The 26,181-nt window shown below is 44.8% G+C and overlaps 1 protein-coding gene across 3 annotated transcripts in view; it reads left to right on the top strand.

The window, feature by feature from the left end:
* Window positions 1-26,181, top strand: part of flt4 (fms related receptor tyrosine kinase 4) — a 240,299-nt gene that overhangs the window by 164,543 nt on the left and 49,575 nt on the right. For all 3 annotated transcript variants that reach the window (XM_078551154.1, XM_078551152.1, XM_078551153.1), the window contains 3 exons: window positions 1-176; window positions 8,231-8,396; window positions 22,221-22,362. In XM_078551154.1, coding sequence (XP_078407280.1) covers window positions 1-176; window positions 8,231-8,396; window positions 22,221-22,362 — 484 coding nt within the window. The remainder of the gene's footprint in view (window positions 177-8,230; window positions 8,397-22,220; window positions 22,363-26,181) is intronic.

Raw genomic sequence — 26,181 nt, forward strand, 5'->3', positions numbered from 1 at the left:
GCTCAAAAATGGAACACCTATCAAGAAAAGTGCAACTTTTAACAAGGTGAAACTTTCTCCATTGGGTTTGATGATTGTGCAGGTGACAGAGCAGGATGCAGGAAACTACACCATAGAGCTACGGAACAGCAAAGCCAAACTAGAGGAACGTCTCCAGCTGGAGCTTATAGTCAACGGTAAAACACCAGCACGAATTCTCTTCCAAAACTGCAATGATCAGAGTAGTTCCCAATTACTTTGTTTTTGGATATTACATCCAGCTCCAGTATTACACATCTTCATCTGTGGCTTTGCGCAACTTCTCTCACTGAGTTACATTTCCACACACATTGACTCTCACTGGGATACGGGTTCCACACACACTGACTCTCACTGAGTTACATTTCCACACACACTGACTCTCACTGGGGTACGGGTTCCACACACACTGACACTCACTCGGGTACGCGTTCCACACACACTGACTCTCACTGGAGTATTGGTTCCACACACACTGACTCTCACTGTACGGGTTCCACACACACTGACTCTCACTGGGGTACGGGTTCCACGCACACTGACTCTCACTGGGGTACGGGTTCCACACACACTGACACTCACTCGGGTACGTGTTCCACACACACCGACTCTCACTGGGGTACGGGTTCCACACACACTGACTCTCACTGGGTACGGGTTCCACACACACTGACACTCACTCGGGTACGGTTTCCTCACACACTGACTCTCACTGGGGTACAGGTTCCACACACACTGACTCCCTCTGGGGTATGGGTTCCACACGCACTGACTCTCACTGGGGTACGGGTTCCACACACACTGACTCTCACTGGGGTACGGGTTCCACACGCACTGACTCCCTCTGGGGTACAGGTTCCTCACACACTGACTCTCACTGGGGTACAGGTTCCACACACACTGACTCCCTCTGGGGTATGGGTTCCACACGCACTGACTCTCACTGGGGTACGGGTTCCACACACACTGACTCTCATTGGGGTACGGGTTCCACACACACTGACTCTCACTGGGGTACGGGTTCCACACATACTGACACTCACTTGGGTACGGGTTCCACACACACTGACACTCACTAAGGTACGGGTTCCACACGCACTGACTCCCTCTGGAGTACGGGTTCCACACGCACTGACTCTCATTGGGGTACGGGTTCCACACACACTGACTCTCACTGGGGTACAGGTTCCTCACACACTGACTCTCACTGGGGTACAGGTTCCACACACACTGACTCCCTCTGGGGTATGGGTTCCACACGCACTGACTCTCACTGGGGTACGGGTTCCACACACACTGACTCTCATTGGGGTACGGGTTCCACACACACTGACACTCACTGAGGTACGGGTTCCACACACACTGACTCCCTCTGGGGTACAGGTTTCTCACACACTGACTCTCACTGGGGTACGGGTTCCACACACACTGACTCCCTCTGGGGTATGGGTTCCACACGCACTGACTCTCACTGGGGTACGGGTTCCACACACACTGACTCTCACTGGGGTACGGGTTCCACACACACTGACTCTCACTGGGGTACGGGTTCCACACATACTGACACTCACTCGGGTACGGGTTCCACACACACTGACACTCACTGGGGCATGGATTCCACACACATTGACACTCACTGGGGTACGGGTTCCACAGGTACTGACTCCCCCTGGGGTATGGGTTGCACACACACTGACTCTCACTGAGGCACAGTTCCACACACACCGACTCCCTCTGGGGTATGGGTTTCGCACACACTGACTCTCACTGGGCTACAGTTCCACACACACTGACTCTTACTGGGGTACAGTCTCACACACACTGACTCTCACTAGGGTATGAGTTGCACACACATTAACTCTCACTGGGGTACAGTTCCACACTCACTGTCTCTCACTGGGGTATGGGTTCCACACACACTGACTCTCACTGGGGTATGGGTTCCACGCACACTGACTCTCACTGAGGCACAGTTCCACACACACCGACTCCCTTTGGGGTATGGGTTCCACACACACTGACTCTCACTAGGGTATGAGTTGCACACACATTAACTCTCACTGGGGTACAGTTCCACAAACACTGACTCTCACTGGGTTATGGGTTCCACACACACTGACTCTCACTAGGGTATGAGTTGCACACACATTAACTCTCACTGGGGTACAGTTCCACACACACTGACTCTCACTGGGGTATGGGTTCCACACATATTGACACTCACTCGGGTATGGGTTCCACACACACTGACACTCACTGGGGTATGGATTCCACATACATTGACACTCACTGGGGTATGGGTTCCACAGGTACTGACTCTCACTGGGGTCCAGGTTCCACAGCCAATGACTCTCACTAGGTACAGAAACAGAATCACAGGACAGGATCTATTTGGCTAGAGCTAAGGAACATAAACGGTGCAATTTACATTGCTCAGTGTAGTCTATAGAGGAACAAATTTGCAGGGAAATTAGACAGGAATGCAACAATTATAGAGTAGTTCTAATGGGGGACTTTAATTATCCAAATATAGACTAAGACAGTCGTTGCATAAAGGGCCGAAAGGGGCAAGGGTTCCTCGAGTGTGTTCAGGAGAAGGTAGGCTAGTGTTAGACAATAATAGGGAACCTGTTAGCAGATTTCTCAACAAGGGGGTGTTCCCATGGCAACATCATCTATTTGGGTATTTATGGTGTTGTTAATGCTGAAGTCTTTAGCTCTAGGCATGCTGCATTTTCTGAATCTGTATTCACTGAACTTAAGAACTTAGCAGCTCATGCTGTTGAATTTAGCCTTAATGCCCAAATAGATGGTGGTGCCATGGGATCCCCTCCAAGCTCAGCTCTTGCTAAAATTTAATCAGTTTCCACGAGAAATGTGTTTTAGATGGAATGATCTCTAATCTCCTACCCCTTGCATATTCCCAATACATAGATGATACAATTGCCATATTTGAATCTGCAGCTGCATCTAAGAATTTCCTTAGACACCTTAGTGTGCTCCATCCCATGCTCAAATTCAACTTTGAAACTGAGCAGTCTAACCAGCTCCCTTTCCTCGAAGTGCTAATTGAGAAGTTTGCTAAAGGGGTTCCCTATTACTGTTTACCAAAAATCCTACATTCATTTGTCAATATATACGCATTGGGGTTCCTACGGCTCCAAGCTCTATAAAATTGGCCTTATCAACAATCTTCTAAACATAGCCAAAGCATTTGCTTACCACGCAAGCTTGATGCCGGAATAAGGCACACAAAGCCATCCTGCGGGCTAATGGCTAACCCGATCAGACCATTGATCACTGTGTGTCATGCTCATGTGTGGACCTGGGGCCACCACTTTCAGACCAGAAATGTGCCCTGTTTACCTCAAATTACCCTGGGAGGGTAAAGTATCTCAAAAGTGTGAACAGCTAGCGTTTTCACGCTCTTATTGTGCAGTGGCAACAATAATCGCGTTTTCCAACAACAAGATACTGTCGTCAAGCCAAAAAGACATTCTGCCTACCAGGCAAATGAGTAATGTGTTATATGAATTTCAGTGCCTGTGCGGAGCCAGGTATATAGGCTGCACATCCCAAAAATTTGTGTATCGTATCAAACAGCATATCCCTTCAGCTGTTCGGAATAGGCAGAGTACTGATTGTATTCAACCAGCCCACGTTTGCCTAAAGTCTAAAGTTAGATGTGATTCTGCAATTGGATGACGCTTGCTGAACAATCCTGAGTGTGCTAAGAATTACACAAACCACCAATTTAAGATTATCAGTTGGGCTCGCAATGTGGATCACTTACACTTGCTAGAAGCTACCTGTATTCATACACAGGGACCTGTCCTCTGCAGGCAAAAGGAACATGTCCAGGCGTTGCACCTTTTTTGCATTAAACAGAAGTGTGGGGCAATAATAGTTCCCTGTTGCATTCTCTATGGCAATGCCTCAACCAGAGTCGACTTGCCAACCAATCAGTACCCTTTTCTCGTGTAGTATGAATTGTTGCTCCCTTTGAAATTTGGCATTCTTGTGTCAGTGCTGATGAATGCAAAACGAAAAGCTTCGACAGAATCTCTCTTCTTTCAGCTATGAAGAAGGGATAATTTGAGTGCAGCCAAGGTATATTCCCACAAAGGGAGAAAGGTAGGACAAACAAAACCAGAGCTCCCCAGATGACAAAAGGGATAGAGATTAAGATGAAGCAGAAAAAGTGTGCTTATGACAGATGTCACGTGGGTAATACAATTAAAAACCAGGCTGAATGTAGAAGATTCAGAGGGGAATTGAAGAAGCAAACAAGAGAAGCAAAGAGAGAGCATGAGAAAAGACTGGCAGCTAACATAAAAAGGAATCCAAAAGTATTCTACAGATGTATAAATAGTGAAAAGGTGGTAAGTGTAATGGGGCCATAAGGGACCAAAAAAGGGGATTTATGCTTGGAGGCAGGGGACATGGCTGAGATACTAAATTAATACTTTGCATCTGTCTTTACCAAGGAACAAGGTGCTGCCCAGTCATGGTGAAGGAGGAGATAGTTCAGACACTTGAAGGGTTTAAAATTGATAAGGAGGAGGTATTGGATAGGTTGTCTGTACTTAAAGTTGATAAAGTACCAGGACTGGATGAGATGCATCCAAGGAAACTAAGGGAAGTGAGAGTGGAAATTGTGGAGCCACTGGCCGTAATTTTCCAATCTTCCTTAGATTTGGGTGGTGCCAGGGGACTGGAGAATTGCAAATGTTACACCCTTGTTCAAAAAAGGGTGTAAAGATAAGCTTAGCAACTACCAGGCCAGTCAGTTTAACTTGAGTGGTGGGGAAACTTCTAGAAATGATAATGCGGGACAAAATTAAAAATCACTTAGGCAAATGTGGGTTAATTAAGAAAAGTCATCACAGATTTATTAAGGATAAATTGTTTTTAACTAGCTTTCTGGAGATTTGAATGAAGTAACAGATAGGGTTGATGAGGGTAATGCAGTTGATGTGGTATACATGGACTTCCAAAAGACGTTTGATAAGGTGCTGCACAACAGACTTGTGGGAAAAGTTAAATCTTGTGGAATAAGAGGGACAGTGTGAAATGAAATTTGCCAAGTAAACAGGAAACAAAGAGTAGTGATAAATGGTTGTTTTTGGGACTGGAGGAAAGTTTATAGTGGAGTTCAGCACAGTTTGGTTTTAGGACTCCTGCTTTTCATTGTATAGGTTAAGACTTTGATGTACAGGGCACAATTCAAAATTTGCAGGTTATACAAAACTTGGAAGTATTGTGACCTGTGAGGAGGACAGTGTAGAACTTCAAAAGGACATAGACAGATTAGTGGAATGGGTGGACAGGTGGCAGATGAAACTTCACACGGGAGTGTGATGTGATTCATTTTGGTGAGAAGAACGCAGAGACACAATATCAAATAAAGGGTATAATTCCAAAGAGGGTGCAGGAGCATGGGGACCTGGGTGTATATGTGCATAAACCATTGAAGATGCCAGGACAGGTTGGTGGCGTGGTTAATAAAGCATACAGCATCTCGGGCTTGATCAACAGGGGCACAGAGTACAAAAGCGAGCAAGTTATGTTAAACCTGTATAAAACACTGGTTCAGCATCAGCTGGAGTATTGTGTCCAGTTCTGGGCACCACATGTTCGGGAAGATGCGAAGGCATTAAAATGGGTGCAGAAAAGATTCATAAGAATAATTGTAGGCTTGAGGAACTTGTCACGTAGACAGACTGGAGAAGTTGGGACTGTTTTCCTTGAAGAAGTGAAGGTTGAGATGAGATTTGATAGAGGTATTCAAAATCATGAGGGACCTGGAAAGAGTAGATAGGGGGAAACTGTTCCCATTGGTGGAAGGATTGAGAACTAGAGGGCACAGGTTTAAAGTAATTGGCAAAAGGAGCAATGGAGACATGAGGAAAAATGTCTTTCCCCAGCAAGTGGTTAGGATCTGGAGTGCACTGCCTGAGAGTGTGGTGGAGGCAGATTCAATTGGGGCTTTCAAGAGGAATTGGATCATTATTTAAAAAGGCACTAGGTGAATTGCTTCTTCAAAGGGCCAGTAGAAACATGATGGGCCACATGGCCTCCTTCTGTGCTGTAACCATTTTATGATTCTATATACAGGCCATCTGATTGTTGAGATCATTATATGGGTCTCCCCTATCCTCACTGGTAACCACACATTCCACTAGTAACGACACTGGTCAGTCTTGACTCTTTCCCTTGCCCATGACACTGAATCACAATAAAACATTTAAACTAGCTTAGGTAGTTCACTCAGTGCAGAAAACGTGGAGCCTTACTGTATTTCTCACTGGTAGAGGAGGTGGGGGAGGATCATTGTCACTGTGGGGTGAGGGGAGTGGAGGATCACTATCACACTGTGGTGGGGGGGGATTCCCTGCCACACTGCAAGGGCGGGGCTATCCCTGTCACACTGGGTGTGGGGGTTCCTCTCACATAGGGTGGTCCTGTCACATGGGGTGGTCCCTGTCGTATGGGGACAGGGTGCATCAGTGTCATATTGAGGGGGGTGGGAGTGTCAGTGCCAACTTTGGGGGTGGGGGGGGGGTGAGGTCACCAACTGATTGAAGAATTAACTTTGAAACCTACACGGTCTCACGAAATCGGACGCTGCTCATCAGACAGTTTGTGAAGCACTGAAGAACTTCAAAGTTAAATTTGAAGTTATCGTCACCCTGGCCTCTTCCAAACTCAAGTCCCAGGGTTGAAACAGGAGCAGCAAATCCATTCATGAAACCTCAAACCTTCAAAGCGAATGCCACCTGTTAGCGTTCGTAGTTACCACGTGACTTTGGTCAGCAAGGTGTCAGACACGCATCAAAAGCCAACACTGCACTTAGAAACCTCCAAATTAAGCTATTGTCAAATCTCCTCTGGTAAAGCTTATCCAATAAGGATACACACCATTAACCCAACACTGCACAGCTCAGGTGCAAAAGGCCCGAGGCCTAATTTTAAAATAATGCTCCCAGTCCCATGATGTAAAGTACAACAGGCAGCCAGCCAATCCCATCAGTTTTCCAACACCGATTTAGGATAAATATACCCTCATGATAGGGTAGAGTGTACATAGGCTGTGGGAGGAGATTAAATAAGTGGGTAGAGACTATTATTGGGTATAGTGTGCTGGGCTGTGGGAGGAGATTAAATGGGTGGATTGAGTCCATAATAGGATAGGGCGTACATGGATATAAGTCCATGAGATCATAAGAAATAGCAGTAGAAGTAGGCCATTCAGCTCATTGAGCCTGCTCTGCCATTCAGTAAGATCATGGCATATCTGATTGTGGCCTTAACGCCACTTTCTTGCATGTCACCAATAAGCCTTGACTCCCTTGTCAATCTAAAATCTGTCTAACTCAGCCTTGAATACATTCAATGGCCCGGCCTCCACAGCTCTTTGTGGAAGGCAATTCCAAAGAGTAACGACCCCCTAAGAGAAGAAATTCCTCCTCATCTCCATCTTAAGGAGACCCTTTATCTTTAAACCGTGCCCCTTATTTCTAGATTCCCTCATGAGAGAAAACATCCTCTCAGCAGCTATCCTGTCATGGCCCCTCAGAATTGTATATGTTTCAATAAGATCACCTCATATTCTTCTAAGCTTCAATGAGTATAACTCAACCTGCTCAACCTTTCCTTATAAGACAATCACTTCATCCCAGGAATCAGCCTAGTGAACCTTCTCCAAACTGCTTCCAAAGCAAGTATATCCTTCCTTAAGTAATATTCCACATTTGTTGATGTGATGTACCTAAATTACTTTGATTTCCCACTGTTATTTAATTGCAAGCAGTTTAACTGATGGAGAAGACACTGGGGTAGACGTGAAGACACTGGGGTAGATGTGAAGATACTGGGGTAGGTGTGAAGATACTGGGGTAGATGTGCATTTTCATGAGCCAATATTTACAGAATCCTTTTCATCATTTCACTGGAATGATTAAAAGGTGTGTCATATATTGGGGAGGGAATGTTTCCAAATAGAGGGGATTTCTATATTGGGACGGGTGTTTATATATAGGAGGGATTTCTAAATGGGGGTGTTATATATAGGGGGGATTTCTATATTGAGGGGTTTCTGTATTGTCCAGGTTTTACATTGACTGGTGATCAGTTGAACCACCAGGCACCATCTCACCTGCTCTGTCCAGGACTTCAGTCAAGCACCTGCCTCTTTCTTTCCCCCCAACAGTACCGCCTCAGATTCACGAGAAGGAAGTGGCTTCCCCGACCAACATCTACCCACGTGGAAGTCGCCAAACACTGACCTGCACCGTCTATGGGATCCCTGCTCCTGCGAAAATACAATGGCACTGGAGGCCATGGGGACCCTGTGGTTTAAACTCCTATCGAAGCCTGTGAGTACCATGAATCACAGATCAAAACTATTACAGTCAAACTCTGGCCTTGCTGTCAGGTCTTGTAGTAGCTTACACTCTTCTTAAAACCTACCCATTTGCCCAAGCTTTTTGTCATGACATGTATAGGTACAGCAAGTTATTAAGCAGGCATATGGTATGTTAGCCTTTATTGCAAGGGAGTTGAAGTATAAGATGAGGGAAGTCTTGCTGTGATTATATAGGGCTTTGGTGAGACCACACCTGGCATACTGTGTACAGATGTGGTCTCCTTATCTAAGGGCTTGACAGAGTAGATGCTGGGTGACCATAAGAAATAGGAGCAGGAGTAGGCCATACAGATGCCCTTGAGCCTGCTCCACCATTCCATAAGATCATGTCTGACCCTCTACATCGATTCCACTGTCCTGCTCTGTCCCCATTTCCATGGATTTACTTAGTGCCCAAAAATCTATCGATCTCAATCGTGAATATAGTCATCGATTGAGCATTTATAGCCCATGAGAGTAGACAATTCCAAAGATTCACAACCCTCTTGGGTGAAGAAATTTCTCCTCACCTCTGCCTAAGTGGCTAATTCCTTACCCTGAGTCTATGACTTTCGTTCTCTCCAACAAGGGGACACAGGATCTCAGAGTCAAATCACTCTAAGGATTTTATAGATTTCAATGAGATCACCTCATTCTTCTAAACTCCAGAGAGTATAGACCCATTCTGCTCAGTCTATCCTCCTCAGATAATCCCCTTATCCCAGGAATCACTCAAATGAACCTTTGTTGCACTCCCTCAAAGGTAGGTTATATCCTTCTTTAGGTAAGGAGATCAAAACTGTGCACAGTACTCCAGGCCTGGTCTCACAAAGCTCTATATAATTGCAGCAAGAGTTCTTAACTCAGATACTCCAACCCCATGCAATAAAGGCTAACATACCATTCACCTTCCCAATTACTTCCTGCACCTGCACGTTAACTTTCTGTGATTTGTGCACAAGGACATCCAAATCCTCAAAATCTCTTGAAATACCAATTTTTACTAGCCTCTCAACCTTTTTTTTTATATTCTCTGTTCTTCCTATGAAAGTGGATGATTTCACACTTTATACTCCATCTGCCAGCTTCTAGCCCAATCACTTAACTAATCTGTATCCCTTGGTGGCCTCTTGCATCCTCCTCACAGCTTCCTTTCTCAACAAGCTTTGTATCATCACCATACTTGTATACATTACACTCAATTCCCTCATCTAAGTTGTCGATGTAGATTGTAAATAGCTGAGACCCAAGTACTGATCCTTGCAGGACTCATGACATACAGCCCACCATCCCAAAAATTACCCATTTATTCCTGCTCTCTGGGCAGAATTTTCTGCCTGTCGGGTGGGCGAGCCTGACCCAATCTCCGGCGGGTGGGGAGCCGCGGCCGCACCGCCATTTTATGTGGGTGGGCTAATTATGGCCCGCCCAGCGTGACGTCCGGCGGGAAGCGCTATCCGGTCCCTGTGTGGGCGGGGGGATTCCCTAAAAGCGAGAGTGCGGTCTTTCACGCATGCGCACAAAAGAACACACATCTCCCTGAGGCTAAGTGCAGCCTCAGGGAGATCGCTGACACATTAAAAAATATTAAAAATAGAAAAAAAAAATTCCCTAACATGTCCCCCTCATGTGACAATGTCACATGAGTTGGGACATGTTCATAATTTACAGAAAAGCTTTATTAAAATTTTAAAAACCCTGCATGAAACCTCATCCCGCCGGTGAATGAGGTTTCATGTTTTCTCTATTTGCCGCCGGGGCTCCTGGCCGACCCGCCAACCTTAAGGTTGGACGGGCAGGTCCCTTAATTGTTTAAATGATCCTGTCATTGGCCTCAATTGGCCATTGACAGGTCGGCGGGCCCACAGCTGATTTTGCTGTGCCCCCACCTTCCTGAAAATTTAAATGGGGCAGGATGATGTCGGGGGTTCCTCCTGACGTCATTCCGCATCATTTTACGTGTCAGCGAGCAGGCCCTGACCCCTGCTCGCCAACAGCAAAATTCTGCCCTCTGTTTTCTGTTCATGTAACCAATACTAAATCTGTTAATATTTTACCCTCAACATCTTGAGCCCTAATTTTGTGTAACAACCTTTGAAAATCCAAATACGCTACATCCACTGGCTCCCCTCATCTAGCCAGTTAGTTACATACTCAAAAAGTACAAATAAAATTGTCAAACACAATTTTCCTTTCATAAAACCATGTTGACTCTGTCTAATTATGTTGTGATTTTCCAAGTGCCCAGTTACTGCATTTTTAATAATAGATTCTTGCATTTTCCCTGCTCCTGATGTCAGGCAATTGATCTATGGTTTCCTGTTTTCTCTCTCACTCCATTCTTGAACAACAAGGCTACATTGGCTATCTTCCAATTCAAAGGGAACATTCTAGAGTTTAGGTGATTCTGAAAGATCAAAAACAATGCATCCTTCTCCTTCTTAGGCAGTCCCTCGCCTTCCACTCTGGTTCGATGGGCTCTGAGGTGGCTGATAAGTCCGATGTGTGATCTGCAGACTCTGTCACATGTGGGGCAGGTGGTGCTTGGAAAGGTGGTAGATGAGTTGCTGGGAAGTTTGCGCGCTCTCTCCATGCCTTGTCTTTGCTTCTGCGAGTTCCCGACAAAGTCTCTCAATGTGTTCGGTGCCTTTCCAAATAAAACTTTTCCATTTTGGTTGGTCACAAGGGTCTCCCATGAGTCAGCGGGGATGTTTGACCTCTTCAGGGATCCTTTGAGGACATCCCTAAAGCATTTCTGCAGTCCTCCTGGGAGCCTCCTGCCACAACCAAATGTTGAGTAGAACAGTTGCTTCAGGAGTCCAGTTTCAGGCATACAAGAGGCATGACCCACTCAACGGAGCTGGCTTCAAGTGATTAGCACCTCGATGCTGGGCGAGTTGGCTTGGGAGAGGACACTGCTGTTGCACCCCCTTTCTTGCCACTGGATTTGGAGGATCCTGTGACGGCACCGCTGATGGTGCTTCTCCAGTCCTTTGAGGTGCCTGCCGTAGGCCGTCCCAAGCCTCTGAAGCATATAGGAACACAGGGATCACTGCCACCCGGTAAACCAAGGCCTTAGTCTCGGTTCTGAGATCCTGTTCCTCAAATACTCTTTTCTTCAGTCAGCAGAAGGCTGAGCTGGCGTATTGGAGGTGACGAAGAATTTTGTCGTCTGTGTCTGCCTTCAGGAGAGGAGGCTCACAGGTAATGGAAAATGGTCCACATTTTCAAAGATCTCACCTTTGATCATAATTGACGGAGGGGTGGTGGAGTGGGAATGTTGTGCTATGGGAGCTGGCTGGAAGAGGATCTTAGTTTTACGGGTGTTTATTGGAAGGCTCATTTCCTCATATGCGTCAGAGGTGTTGACAATGACCTGGGGCTCAGTTCCTGAATGAGCGCACACACAAGCGTCATCTGCACATTGGAGGTCAATGACTAAAGCTGGAGTGACTTGGTTTTGGATTGAAGGTGGCGTAGGCTGAACAGTTTCCCAACAGCATCCACTAATGCACCATTATCTCTGCAGCCTCCTTTCTTGAATAGCAGGGTTACATTTGCTACCCTCCAATTCACAGGGAGCATGCTTGAATCTGGGGGATTCTGGAAGATCAAAACCAATGCATCCACTATTTTCGCAGGCTCCTCTTTTAAAACCCTAGGGTGTCAGCCATCAGATCCAGGGGATTTGTCGGCTTTTAGCTCCATGAATTTTTCTTTACTAGAATTGTAACTTTAAGTTTCTCACTCTCATTCAACCTTTAATCATTTTCAGTTTGGTCTTTCTGTGCTCCTACTGTGAAGACTGCCTTGGCTGGAGAGCCTAGAACTAGGCGTCACTGTCTCATGGTAAGGGGTTGGCCATTTAAGACTGAGATGAAGAGAAATGTCTTCACTCAGTAGTTTGTGAATCCTGGGAATTCTCGGTCACAAAGTGCTGTGGATGGTCAGCCACTGAATATATTCAAGGCTGAGATCAATAGATTTTTGGAGTTTCCAAGGATTATTGGATGGGTTGGAAAAGTGGAGTTGATGTGGATGCAGAGCCTTGATCTAACTGAATGGTGGAGCAGGCTGGAGGGACCGTATGACCTACTCCTCCTTCTATTTTTGATGTTTATGTGTTAGCAACAATAATGCACTTTTATATAGTGCCCTTAGCATAGCAAAGCAGCCCAAGGCAGTTATAAAGATTGCAAGAAAGAAGCAGGTGGCCTGATGTGGCAAGTAGATTGCCTGTGACATGCGCAGGTATGGTTGCTTAACGAACCAGCCCAGATACAGACCAGGGAAAAAAAAGGTCAAATCTTGCATTTATATAGCACCTTTCATCATCTCAGGATGTTTCAGTTTACAGCTGATGAATTACTGAGGAAAGATAATCACTGTACTAATCTCTACTCCATTGACTCCTGTGAAGTACCTTGAGATGTTTTGCAATGTATGAAACGTTTGGTTCCATTGGTCTTCTGATCTCAAACTCCACATCTTCCACCTCTAAGAAATGTGGTTTCTCCTTTTTGTGATGAACACCACTTTTCCCTCAACAACTCTTAAGGAACTTTGCCAGAAGTATTAGAACAGTGCAGCATTCCCTCAGTACTGCCCCTGCGACAATATAGAACTCCCTCAGTACTACCCCTCTGACAGTGCAGCATTCCCTCAGTGCTGCCCCTGCGTCGGTTTCACAGCCCTTCAGTACTACCCCTCTGACAGTGCAGCACTCCCTCAGTACTGCCCCTCCAACAGTGCAGCACTTCCTCAGTTACTGCCCCACTAACAATGCAGTGCTTTTTCAGTTACTACCCCTTCGACAGGACAGCATTGCCTCAATACTGACCTTCCGACAGTGCAGCACATCTGTCAACCTGGATTACAGACTCAAGGCTCCAAGTGAAGCTGCGATAACCGATCTCCTCATCTGCGAAGCCAGGAAAGGATGTTAAAATCTAGGATTGCACGTGGTCTAAGGAAAAATAAAACCACAAATCTGAAACTTTTAAGAGCTGGCAAGAAAATTCAAACAATTAGACCAAATGTTACTGCCGAGGTATATGTCAGAGTATTTTATGAAGGGGTCATTGATTTATTTGGATAAAGCAACAGTACACCTTTAAATAGCGAAGACACTTTGTCAAACGCCGGTTTGGTCAGGAAACAGACACAGTGATGAATTCTTCACGCCGTCTTTTCTGCCAATACATTGCTGTTTGTTTCAAGCTGAGAGGATGCTGCAGTAATCCCTACTCTCGGTCTTCTTCCTGTTTTTCTGTAGCTGCTTGTCAGCTCCTACTATGCGTGGCCCCCAGGACAAGACTCAGCTCCTCATTATGTTGATTATGTCTCAATCATGTCCTGATGTGTCCTGCCCACCAGACAAAACAAAACAAAAGGCAGACTTTGAGATAGACTGTACACAGAAAAATAGAAAACTTACAGCAGAAAGAGGCCATTAGGCTCATCATGTCTGTGTCAGCTGAGAAAAAAAAATCATCCTGCTTAATCCCACTTTCTGGTTCTTGGTCTGAAAGTTACAGCACCTACAAGTGCACACCCAAGAATTTTTTTAATGCAATGAGGATTTCTGCGTCTACCATTGTTTCAGGCAGTAAGTTCCAGATCTCCACCAACCTCTGGATGAAAAATGTCTCCTCAACTCCCCTCTAATCCTCCTACCAGTAACTTTAAATCTATGGCTCCTGGTGAATAACTCCTCCGCTAATGGATATAGGTCCTTCCTATTCGCGTTATTTCAGCCCCTCATAATTCTATGCACTTAATTAAATCTCCCCTTAGGCTCCTCTATTCCTTGGAGAGATGGTAGCATAATGGTAATGCCACTGGACTGTAATTCAGTGGGAACATGGGTTCATGGGGGAGTTAAGGAACTCCCCCATAGCAGCTAGCAGGATTTAAATCCAATTAATAAAATCTGGAATATAAAAATAGAAAAATAAAAAAATCATTAACATGTCCACCTCATGTGAAAATGTCACACGAGCTGGGACATGTTAATAAAGTCCACAAAAACTTTATTAAACGTTTTTAAAGCCGACATTAAACCACATCCCGCCAGTGGATGAGGTTTGTTAAAAAATCACTTACCTGCCTGCCCGATGGACCCATGCACCGAGCCAAAGTTCGCACGGGTTCCTCAAAATCGTCCTCAATTGCCGACTTAAGGGCCATAACAAGGCCTTTAATTAATGGCGGGCGGGCGCGCGTTGCGCTGCATAGTGCGCCCGCCAACCTAAACATCGCAAGGCAGCGCGCTGACGTTGGGACGATCGCGTGACATTTTAAGCGCTGACGTGCGGGCTCCGCCACCCGCGCATCAGCCAGAAAATTCAGCCCTATGTCTTTAACTATTTACATTACATTTCTGTAACTCCCTTTTTACAACTACAGATTCTACTCAACTTCAATTTACGCTGTTCCCCTCCCCAAGTCACAGTTCTGGGTGCTTCAATCTCCCACCGCACTCTTGGCCCTTAGGGAAGACAGAAGGGTTTTCATCCACACCTGGTAGGATATCATCATCTGCAGATTAGGACAGCACTTTATCAGCATTGCTGGGAAGCTGAGTGCAGGTAGCAGAATGACTGAACTGGAAGGACAACGAAGACCTTTCAACAAAAGACTGATCCAAAAGAGAAGACTGAAGAGAATCGACCTGTGGACCCTCTAGGACTAGAAGAGAAGAACTCAGGACATTCTGAGGAACTTGTTGCTACCTCGCAGGACTTTGGGAAGAAGCTTCTGAAGAGGAATGATCTTCAACTCTTGGGAAGACTATCACAGCTGCATCATCCACTGCCGCATCAAAGACAGAAAAAGCATTGAAGATCTGAGATTTCAATGAACTTAGACGGCAAAGGAAAAAAATGACCAAATTCCTGTAAGACTGTCAGGAAAAGAAGGAGAGATGATTTCCCAATGATTTTCCAGGATGACCATCCACCTTCAGAAGGCCATGGTAAGACAGCCACACTTCTATCTGTATGAGGTTGCTCCACTACGGGCAATGGGAAGAATTGCTGAGAATATGGAGATGAGATATCCTCATCTTTCTGTAATGAGAGAAATCTCCTGTAGACAATCAACTCGGGGACAAGGCTGCTGTACAGGATTCTGCAGATTCGTAAGTGCTAAAGATTCTGCAACATCTCCTGCGCTGACCACCAGCTCTGGCGAGAAGACAACTTCCAGCTGGGACTGAAGTATGGGTGGAAATTGACATTTACCCTGGGAAGGCACCAACTCTTGAGCAGTGTCATCCCCTATGGACTCTAACTATGAGATCATTTAGGACTGCAAGGGATTCTTCCTCATCAGTGTCTAGGAAGAGCCAATTCAGGTCCAGCAGGTCTTCATGGGGATGGTCACCGTCTGCTGCAGTGCCTTCTGTATCCTTCACTTCTGGCCTTACTTCATGAAGAACTGAAAGATTCTTAACTTCCTTGATTGTCCTGGGTCTAGTGCACAATATCTCTGTGACAAAAAGGAACTTACTGCTGAGTGTATAAACTTCCTCAGGTTCTGAAGGCTGAATTTCCACTGCTTCTAAATACAAGGTTGAAGATTGTTGCATGAAAGACAGTGAGTCATTCAAATGACGAGCGTCATCTGGTTTGTCTAGGATTCCTGGAAATATGCCAACATCGCCATTCACAAGGATGTATATTGATTGTGAAAAACATAAAGAGAATCAACGATCTGTCACCCTCTGTAGCTAAGAGGAGCAATAATCCTGCCTTTGATTGGAAGGTCTATGCTGGCTGGACTTGATGTCTGATAGATAAAGGGTCATCAGCTGAAGCCGGTCAAGGTAATCAGCTCATATGTTAACAGCCGCTCCAATATTGATATTAAAAGAAGTAACAAAGCCTTGACATTGGACTGTAACTGACCAGTAGCCTGGATTAAGACTATCTACTTTCCTAGGAACTCTGTAGGGTCGTCTTTTTCTGGACTTTCCATGTGTTGGAAGAAATTGCTTCATTAATATTTTCTGGTCTTCAACTTTGATTAAAATTGCTGGATTTGCAGAAATGCTTGAGGTGTCCAGTTTTGCCACACGGGAAGCACTCCGCACCCCTCCTGGGCAGTCTTGTTGTCTATGCTGGGTTTTCGCACTGCAATGCAAGCATCTCAAAATGGCTGCAGGCGTGGAGTTTCCCAGCCTTTTGGTTGGCTCGGCGGGCTTTTGTATGGGTGGGGCCGTTGCCCATGGGCCTACCTAATCTACAGAGTCATGTGAAGCCTCAGAGTTGCCACAAATTATAGCCCGATTAAATGCTCAAAGCTCGGCCTGCCTCATACACTGGACCACTTGATCCAAAGTAAGATCATCTTTGGTCTGCATGAAGTCAGAGAGCTTTTCATCCCGAACACCCACGATTATGTGATCATGGATTAGCTCGCCCTTTAATGCCCAATATCCGCAAGATCTCGCTCGCCAATATAGGTTGGCTAGGATTAATTCAATCGATTCCCCAGTGATTGAGTGCTGGTTAAATCTTGCTCTTTCAATTGCTATATTTTGCTTTAGGCTAAAATAGGTGTCAAAGGCTTTAATAATAGAATCAATATCTGCGGTGGACTACTGAACACCCTGCCTTAGGAGAACGTCATTGTTACTGGATCTACTGCATAAAGAAAGGAACTAACTTGAAGATTTTGCTCCTTTTCCTGAAGACCTGACACTGCTCGGTACTGGAGAAAATGGCGTTTCATAATTCCCAGTGCTGGTCCCTCTGTGGACTCTCAAGGCAGTCAAATGGGCGGGGCAAGGGCAGGATTTGCTCACCACATACGGTCATCATTACCTCTCTCCTTCTGCCAAAATTTCTCGAGCTGCTTTCAAAACTTTCTTCAGTCTAAGGTTCCTTCAATAATACCAATGTCTCTTTTTCACATTGATGTCTCCATCACTGCCACCATGTTCTGAGATTGGTTCCTTCTGTCTTAGACTGTAGGCGTGGGACTTCTTCTTAGACAGACTGTAGACACACTCTGGTATCTGCTTAACACTTGATTATTAGTACTACTTCTAAACAGGTTACAGCGTAGTCACGTAGCTCCTAGGCATGGTCCAACCTCTCTCCCTTGAGGTCTAACACATGATTGACTAGTGTCAGTGGTACATCATCATTTACATCATACATTAGCATATCCATCAGCTAACTCTTTATACTACACATGTGACTACAGATCCACAGCCATGGTTGACTCTTAACTGCCCTCTGAATAGGTCTCGGCTCAAGGGCAATTAAGAATGGGCAACAAATGCTGGCCTTTGTCAGCAATGCCCACATCCCATCAAAGAATATAATAAAAACAAACTCCAGCCTATCCAATATTTTCTTAAGACCTTTTAAAGGTTCTTTTGTTCCTCTAAATGTTTCAGTATCCCACTATTTATTGTGTATTCCCCTGTCTTGTTTGTCCTCCCCAAACGCATTGCCTCACACTTCTCTGGATTAAATTCCATTTGCCACTTTTCTGCCCACCTGACTAGTCCATTGATATCTTCCTGCAGTCTACAGCTCTCTTCATCACATGACCAATTTTTATATCACCTACAAACTTCCTAATTGTAACCCCTACATTTAAACTTGTACCACAAAAGGCAAGGAACCCAGTACTGAGCCCTGCGGAACCCCACTGGAAACAGCTTTCCAGTCACAAAAATACCCATCAACTCGTTGCTTTCTGCCACTGAGCCAACTTTGGATCCAACTTGCCAATTTCCCTTGGATTCCATGGGTGTTTACTTTCCTGACCAGTCTGCCATGTGGGGCCTTGTCAAAGGCCTTGATAAAATCCATGCAGACTACGTCAAATGCACTACCTTCATCGATGCTCCTTGTTGCCACCTCAAAAAATTCAGTCAAGTTTGTCAGGCAAAACCTTCCCTTAACAATTTTATGCTGACTCTCTTTGATAATTCTTTCTAAACGATTTGTACTGTCCCTCAGAATGTTTTCCAATAATTGCCCAACACCGAGGTTAGGCTGATTGGCCTGTAATTACCAGGAGAATCACTGCCTCCCTTGTAAACAATGATGCAATGTTAGCAGTACTCCTTCACCATGCCTGCAACCGGAAAGGGCTGGAAAATGATGGTCAGAACCTCTGTTATCTCCTCCCTTGCTTCTTTTAGCAGCCTGGGATACTTCACATCCAGGCCTGGAAGTTTATTTACTTTCAAAGATGATAAACCCCTTAATGTTTCCTCTCTCGTTAACGTTTAACTAATCCAATTTTTCACACTTCATCTTCTTAACTACAATATCTGCATTATCCCCCTTATGTGAATACAAGTGCAAAGTATTCATTAAGAACCAAGCCCACGTCTTCCACCTCAACACATAAATTGTCTTCTTGGTCTCTTATTGGCCCTACTCTTTCCAAGGTTATCCTTTTGCATTTTATATATTTATAAAATATTTTGGGGGTTTTTCTTGATTTTACTTACCAATAGTTTTTCATGCCCTGTCCTTACTTTCCTAATTTCCTTTTTAATTTCACCCTTTCCCTCTCTGCACTCCTCGAGGCTTTCTGTAGTGTTAAGCACTCAATATCTGAAATAAGTGTCCTATTTTGCCTTATGTATGCTCTTTGGACTCTCAGGAATTGTGAGTCTTTCACTCTTTCTATCTGAGAACATTTTTGTTCTGAATCCTCTCCATCTCCTCCTTGAATACCTCCCACTGCTCTGACACTGATTTACCTTCAAGTAGCTGCTTCCACTTTACTTTTGCCAATTCATATCTCAGTTTAGTAAAATTTCCCCGATTTAAACATTTTACTCTTGATCTACTTTTGTCCTTTTCCATAACTAGTCTAAATCTAACTGATTTATGATCAGTTACCAAAATGCTCTCCCTTTGATAACCCTTCCACCTGCCCAGCTTCATTCCTTAAAACAAAGTCCAGAACTGCACCTTTTGTAGGGTTAGCTACACACTGGCACACACTCCTGAATGCACTTTTAAGAATTCTGTGCATTATAGAACTTTTACACCAATTTTATCCCAGTTAATATTAGGGTAGTTGAAAACCCCTACTATTACTGTTCTATTGTTTCTGAGCTTCCCAGCAATTTGCCTATTTACATACTTGTTCTTTTATCTCCCTCTGACTGTTTGGCAGTCTTTAGTACACTCCCAGGAGTGTGATTGCCCTTTTCTTGTTCTTGAGTTCAACACGTGGCCTCACTTGATGATACTTTTGGTATATCCTCCCTCTTCATAGTTTTAATTGTTTCTTTTTGGAATATTACAACCCCCCTCCTCCCCTATATATTTTATCCCCCACCTTATCTTGTCTGAAAACTTTGTCCCCAGAAATTCCTTCTCTTCTTTAGGGCATGTTTCAGTAAAAGCTTTGGTATTGTAGTTTCAAGTGTCGTCTGTGTGCTCAGCTCACCAACAACAACAGCTTAAATTTAGATAGCAGCTTTAACATAATCAAACATGCCCAGGTGCTTCTCAGAGGTATTATAAAACAAAATATGACACTGAGTCACATAAGGAGGTGTTAGGGCGGATGACCATAAGTTTGTTCAAAAGGTAGGTTTAAGGTGTATCTTAAAGGAGGAAGATGAGGTGGAGAGGCTGCGGAGGGAGAATTCCAAAGCGTAGGGTCTAGACAACTGAAGGGACAGTCACTAATGGGGAGCAGTTAAATTCAGGGATGTCCAAGAGATCATAATTTGAGGAAGGCAAATGTCCTGGAGGGGTGTAGGGCTGGAGGAGGCTACAGTGACAGGGAGGGGCCTGATTCTGGTAGAATAGTTCAATCTGGAGGTAAAAGCATGGATGAGGGTTTCAACAGAGGATCTGAGACAGCTGTGGAGTCAGGCGATGTTACAGAGGTGGGAATTGGCGATCGTAATGTCAGCACAGATACGTGGATGAAATCTCATCTCAGAGTCAAATATGACAGTTGTCAGGGAGAGGGATGGAGTTGACAGCTAGGGAACATAGTTTGCCGCAGGGATTAAAGACAATGGCTTCAGTCTTCCTAATGTTTCATAGGGGGGGCATTTCTGCTCACCCAGCACTGGCAGTCAGATACGCAGTCTGATAATTTAACAACAGTGGAGGAGTCGGGAGAGGTGGTGGTGAGACGGAGCTGGTTGCCATCAGCATACATGTGAAAATGAATGATGTGCTTTAGAACCATAGAACCATAGAAAACTTACAGCACAGAAGGAAGCCATTCGGCCCATCTTGTCCATGCCAACCCGAGGACACCCAGGTGCCATTTCTAATCCCACCTTCCTGCACCCGGCCCATAGCCCTGCAGCTTACAGCACTTAAGGTGCAGATCCAGGTACTTTTTAAAAGAGTTTAGAGTTTCTGCCTCTACCACCAACTTGGGCAGCGAACTCCAGACACCCACTACCCTCTGCATAAAAAAGTTCTTCCTCATGTCCCCCGTACACCTTCTGCCACTTATCTTGAATCTATGTCCCCTGGTTCTAGAATTCTCCACCAAGGGAAACAATTTTATCCTGTCCGCTCTATCTATTCCCCTCATTTGGTTGATGTTGCCAAGGAGCAGCATGTAAATGAGTAATAGGAGGGATCAAAGAATAAATCATTGGTGACACCAGGTGTAACGGTGCAGAAATGGGAACAAAGCCATTGATGACGATTCTCTGGCTGAGATCAGATCAATAGAATGGAACCAGGTGAGTGCAGTCTCACCCAGCTGGATAACAGTGGAGAGGTGTTGGAGGAGGATGATGTGATCAACTGTGACAAAGGCTGCAGACAAGTTGAGAAGGATGAGGAGGGATAGTTTGCCTTTGTCACAGTCACATAGGATGTCACTTCGGACTTCAATATGGTACCAATATGGAACGCTACTTGGTGTTCACCCTCCCCCCCTCAGAGTGCTCTGCAGACACTCAATGGCATCCTTGACCCTGGCACCAAGAAGGTAACATACCATCTTAGAATCACATCTGTGACTGCAGAAACACCTGTCATCCTAACGACTGAATACCCCATCACTATTGCTTTTCTGCCCTGTATCCTCCCCCACCCACTCCTAACCCTGTGGTGCTGAGTCACCCATGATGCCATGGACTTTGGTCAGGTTGCATTCCCCAGAGGAACCATCATTCTCACCAGCATTGGAACTGAATAAGTGCACAATGGGGAAATCGGTGAATTTTGACTCCACCGATCTGCCAGGGGGAGGTTTCATTGGAAAATTCATGAAATGTACAGTACAGAAAGTTGCCCATGCTGGTGTTTATGCTCCACATGAGCCTCCTCCCACCCCTCTTTATCTCAATAAAAGCAAAAAACTGTGGAGGAGGGAAATTTGACATAAAAACAGAAAATGCTGGAAAAACTCAGCAGGTCTGGCAGCATCTGTGGCGAGAGAAACAGAGTTAACGTTTCGAGTCCGCATGACTCTTCTTCAGAGGTTCACCTTCATCTTCATCTCAGTAAAGCCTTCTATTCCTTCCTCATGTACATTTGGCTTCTCCTTAAATGCCTCTCTTCTGTTCGCCTCCACTACTCCTTGCTAAGGAGGGCATTCCAGTAGTTAGGAAACCCCACATTCTCAACACTCTCTGGGTAAAGAAGTTTCTCCTGAATTCCCTATATTTATGGCCCCCAGTTTTGGTCTCCTCCATCAGTGGAAACACTTTGTCTACGTCTACCCTATCAATCCCATTCATAATTTTAAAGACCTCTATCAGGTCACCCCTCAGTCTTCTCTTTTCTGATGGATGTAACCTTTATGCTTGTTTCCCTCATAACCTTAGGGGTCGGCGAGCGACCATGGTGCGTCGACCTCGGGACAGGACCCCTGAGTGCAGAAACTGGAGGGACATCTCAACAGGGAACACTGTCAACAGGATTGAGAGCATTGAAACAAGCACAGAGATCCTGGAGGGGAGGAACAAGGTAGCCTACCACTTGCAACCACCCATTTAACACTTTTCTTTCTAACCCCATCAACATTAAGAACAGCTTGTGTTTACTCTGTGCCGTCAATGTAGTAGAACATCCCATCGTACTTCACAGGAGCATTGTCAAACATAATTTGATACTGAGCCATGTAAAGAGATAATAGGGTAAGTGATCAAATGCCTGGTCAAAGAGGTAGGTTTTAAGGAGAGTCTTAGAGGAGGAAGGAGTGGTAGAGAGGCAGAGAGGTTTAGGGAGGGAATTCCTGAGCTTAGGGGCCAAGCAGCTAAAGGCACAGTCACCAATGGTGGGGCGATTAAAATAGAGGATGAAAAAGAGGCTAGAATTAGAGGAGGTCAGAGATCTCAGAGGATTTTAGGGCTGAAGGAGATTCCAGAGATAGGGAAGAGTAGGGCTGTGGAGGGATTTGAAAACAAGGACGAACATACGAGTTAGGAGCAGGAGTAGGTTATTCAGCCCCTCGAGCCTGCTCCACCGTTTGACAAGGTCATGGCTGATCTGATTGTGACCTGAACTCGACTTTCCTGTCTACCCCCTATAACATTTGACTCCCTTGTCAATCAAGAATCTATCTAATTCAGCTTTAAAAATATTCAACGACTCTGCTCTCTGGGGAAGAGAATTTCACAGACTAATGACCCTCCGGGAGAAAAAGTGTCTCCTCATCTCCGTCTTAAATGGGAGACCCCTTATTTTTAAACTGCGTCCCCTGTTCTAGACTCCCTTGCAGGGGGAAATATCCTTTCAGCACCCGCCCTGTCAAACCCCCTAAGGATCTTATATGTTTCAATGAGATCACCTCTCATTCTTCTAAACTACAATGGATACAGGCCCAACCTGTCCAACCTTCCTTCGTAAGATAACACCTTCATCCCAGGAATCAGTTGAGAGAACCTTCTCTCAATTGCTTCGACTGAAATTACATCCTTTCTTAAGTAAGGAGACCAAGGTTGTCCACAGCATTCCAGATGTGGTTGCACCAATGCCCTGTATAACTGTAACCAAATTTCTCTACTTTTATATTCTATTCTCCTTGCAATAAACAATAACGTTCAATTTGCCTTCCTAATCACTTGCTGAACCTGCATACTAACTTTTTGTGATTCATGTACCTGGAAATCCAGGTCCCTCTGTGCTGTAGAGTTCTGCAATCTCTCTCTATTTAAATAATATGCTTGCTTTTCTAATCTTCCTGCCAAAGTGGACAAGTTCACATTTTCCCACATTATACTCCATCTGCCAATTTTTTTCCCACTCACTCAACTTATATATCCCTTTGCAGACTCTTTATGTCCTCTTCACAACTTACTTTCCTACCTACCTTTGTATCAATGGCAAATTCAGCAACCATTTCAGCAGTACCCTTAGTCCCGTCATCCAAGGCATTGATATAGATTCTAAATAGTTGAGGCTCCAGCACTGATCCCTGTGGCACACCACTGTTACATCTTGCTAACCTGAAAATGACCCATTTATCCCTACTTCCTGCTTCCTGTTAGCTAACTAGCCCTCTATCCATGCTAATATGTTACTCCCTACACCATGAGCTCTTAAGTTGTGTAATAACCATTGATGTGGCACCTTAGCAATTGCATTTTGAAAATCCAAGTAAACCACATCCACAGGGTCCCCTCTATCCATGTTACTTTATCCATGTTGCTTGTTATTTCCTCAAAGAACTCTAATAAATTTGTCAAACATGATTTCCCTTTCACAAAACCATGTTGACTCTGCCTGATTGCATTAAGATTTTCTAAGTGCCCTACCATAACCTCCTTAATAAAAGATCCTAGCATTTTCCCTATGGCAGATGTTAGGCTAATTGGCCTGTGGTTTCCTGCTTTCTGTCTCCCTCCTTCCTTGAATTGAGGAGTTGCATTTGCTATTTTCCAATCAGATGGGACCTTTCCAGAATCGAGGGAATTTTGGGAAAATTAAACTATTGCATCGCCTATCTCAGCAGCCACTTCTTTGAAGGCCCTTGGATGAAGTCCAAGAGAGTCTTGAAACTGTGGAGTTGTCAGTCTGGGAGCCGATGTAGGTCAGCCAGCTCAGTGGGTGATGCATGAACAGGACTTGGTGCAAGTTAGGATATGGACATCAGAGTTTTGATTGAGCTGAAGTTTACAAAGGGTGCAAAAAAAGACTTGAATCTCTATAGCGCCTTTCACAACCTCAGGAGATCCTAAACACTTTACAGTCAATTAAGTACTGTAATGCAGGATACATTAGCACAGCAAGCTCCCACAAACAGCAATTTAATAATGACCTGATAATTTGTTTCTTTTTTTAGTGATTTTGGTTGAAGTATAAATATTGGGCCAGGACACTGAGGAGAACTCCTTCAGGAGCTGTTCAGGATAATTATCTTTTTTGACCACCTGATAGGACAGACAGTTTAACAGCTCATCCAAAGGAAAGCTCCTTTGACAGTGCAGTGCTCCCTCAGTACTTCCTCTCTGCTAATACAGCACTTCCTCAGGACTGCACTGTCACAGAGACATTTATAGCACAGAAAGAGGCCATTCAGCCCATCAAGTCCATACTAGCTCTTTCAAGAGCAAACCAGTCAGTCCTGTTCCCTTTCTCCATCCCCGTAGGCCTAAAAGTTTATTTCCTTCAAGTTTTCATCCAATTTCCTTTTGAAATCATTCATTGTCTCTGCTCCCACTATCCTCGTGGACAGTGAGTTCCAGGTCATTACCACCCGCTGTGTAAAAACATTCTTCCTCACTTTGACACACAAAAGGTGGTAAAAGTTTGTAATTGTCTACTGCAAATGTCAATTAAGGCTAGGCCAATTGTTAATTTTAAATCTGAGTTTGATAAAATTTTTTGTTGACCAAAGGTATTAAAGGATATGGGCAAAGGTGGTTATATGGAGCTCGGTCATAGATCAGCCATGATTTCATTGAATAGACAAATGCGAGGTAATGCATTTTGAAAGGTCTAATACAGGCAGGAATTATACAGTAAATGGCAGAACCCTTAAGTGCATTGGCGGGCAGAGGGATCTGGGTGTACAGGTCCACAGGTCACTGAAAGTGGCAACGCAGGTGGATAAGGCAGTCAGGAAGGCATATGGCATGCTTGCCTTCATTGGCAGGGATATTGAGTATAAAAGCTGGGAAGTCATGCTGCAGCTGTATAGAACCTTGGTTAGGCCTCACTTGGAATATTGCGTGCAATTCTGGTCACCACATTACCAGAAGGATATGGAGGCATTGGAGAGGGTGCAGAGGAGGTTTACCAGGATGCTGCCTGGTCTGGAGGTTATTAGCTATGAGGAGAGGTTGGAGAAACTCGGATTGTTCTCACTAGAGCGATGGAAATTGAGGGGCAACTTGATAGAAGTTTACAAAATTATGAGTGGCATGGACAGAGTAGATAGTCAGAAGCTTTTTCCCAGGGTGGAAGAGTCAATTACTAGGGGACATAGATTTACGGTGAGAGGAGAAAACTATAGAGGAGATGTGCGGGGCAAGTTTTTTACACAGAGGGTAGTGAGTGTCTGGAATTCGCTGCCAGAGGAGGTGGTGGAAGCAGGTACGATAGTGGTGTTTAAGAGGCAGCTTGACAAATACATGAATAGGATGGGAATAGAGGGATACGGACACCGGAAGTGCAAAATGTTTTAGTTGACGGGTAATATGATCGGCGCAGGCTTGGAGGGCCGAAGGGCCTGTTCCTGTGCTGTACTTTTCTTTGTTCTTTGTTCTTTCTTTGAATGGCAGAACAGGCTCGAAGGGCTGACTGGCCTCTTTCTGTTATATGTTGTTATTTAAGGCACAGACA

The sequence above is a fragment of the Cetorhinus maximus genome, chromosome 10, assembly GCF_964194155.1.
Source record: "Cetorhinus maximus chromosome 10, sCetMax3.hap1.1, whole genome shotgun sequence".
Classification (NCBI taxonomy): domain Eukaryota; kingdom Metazoa; phylum Chordata; class Chondrichthyes; order Lamniformes; family Cetorhinidae; genus Cetorhinus; species Cetorhinus maximus.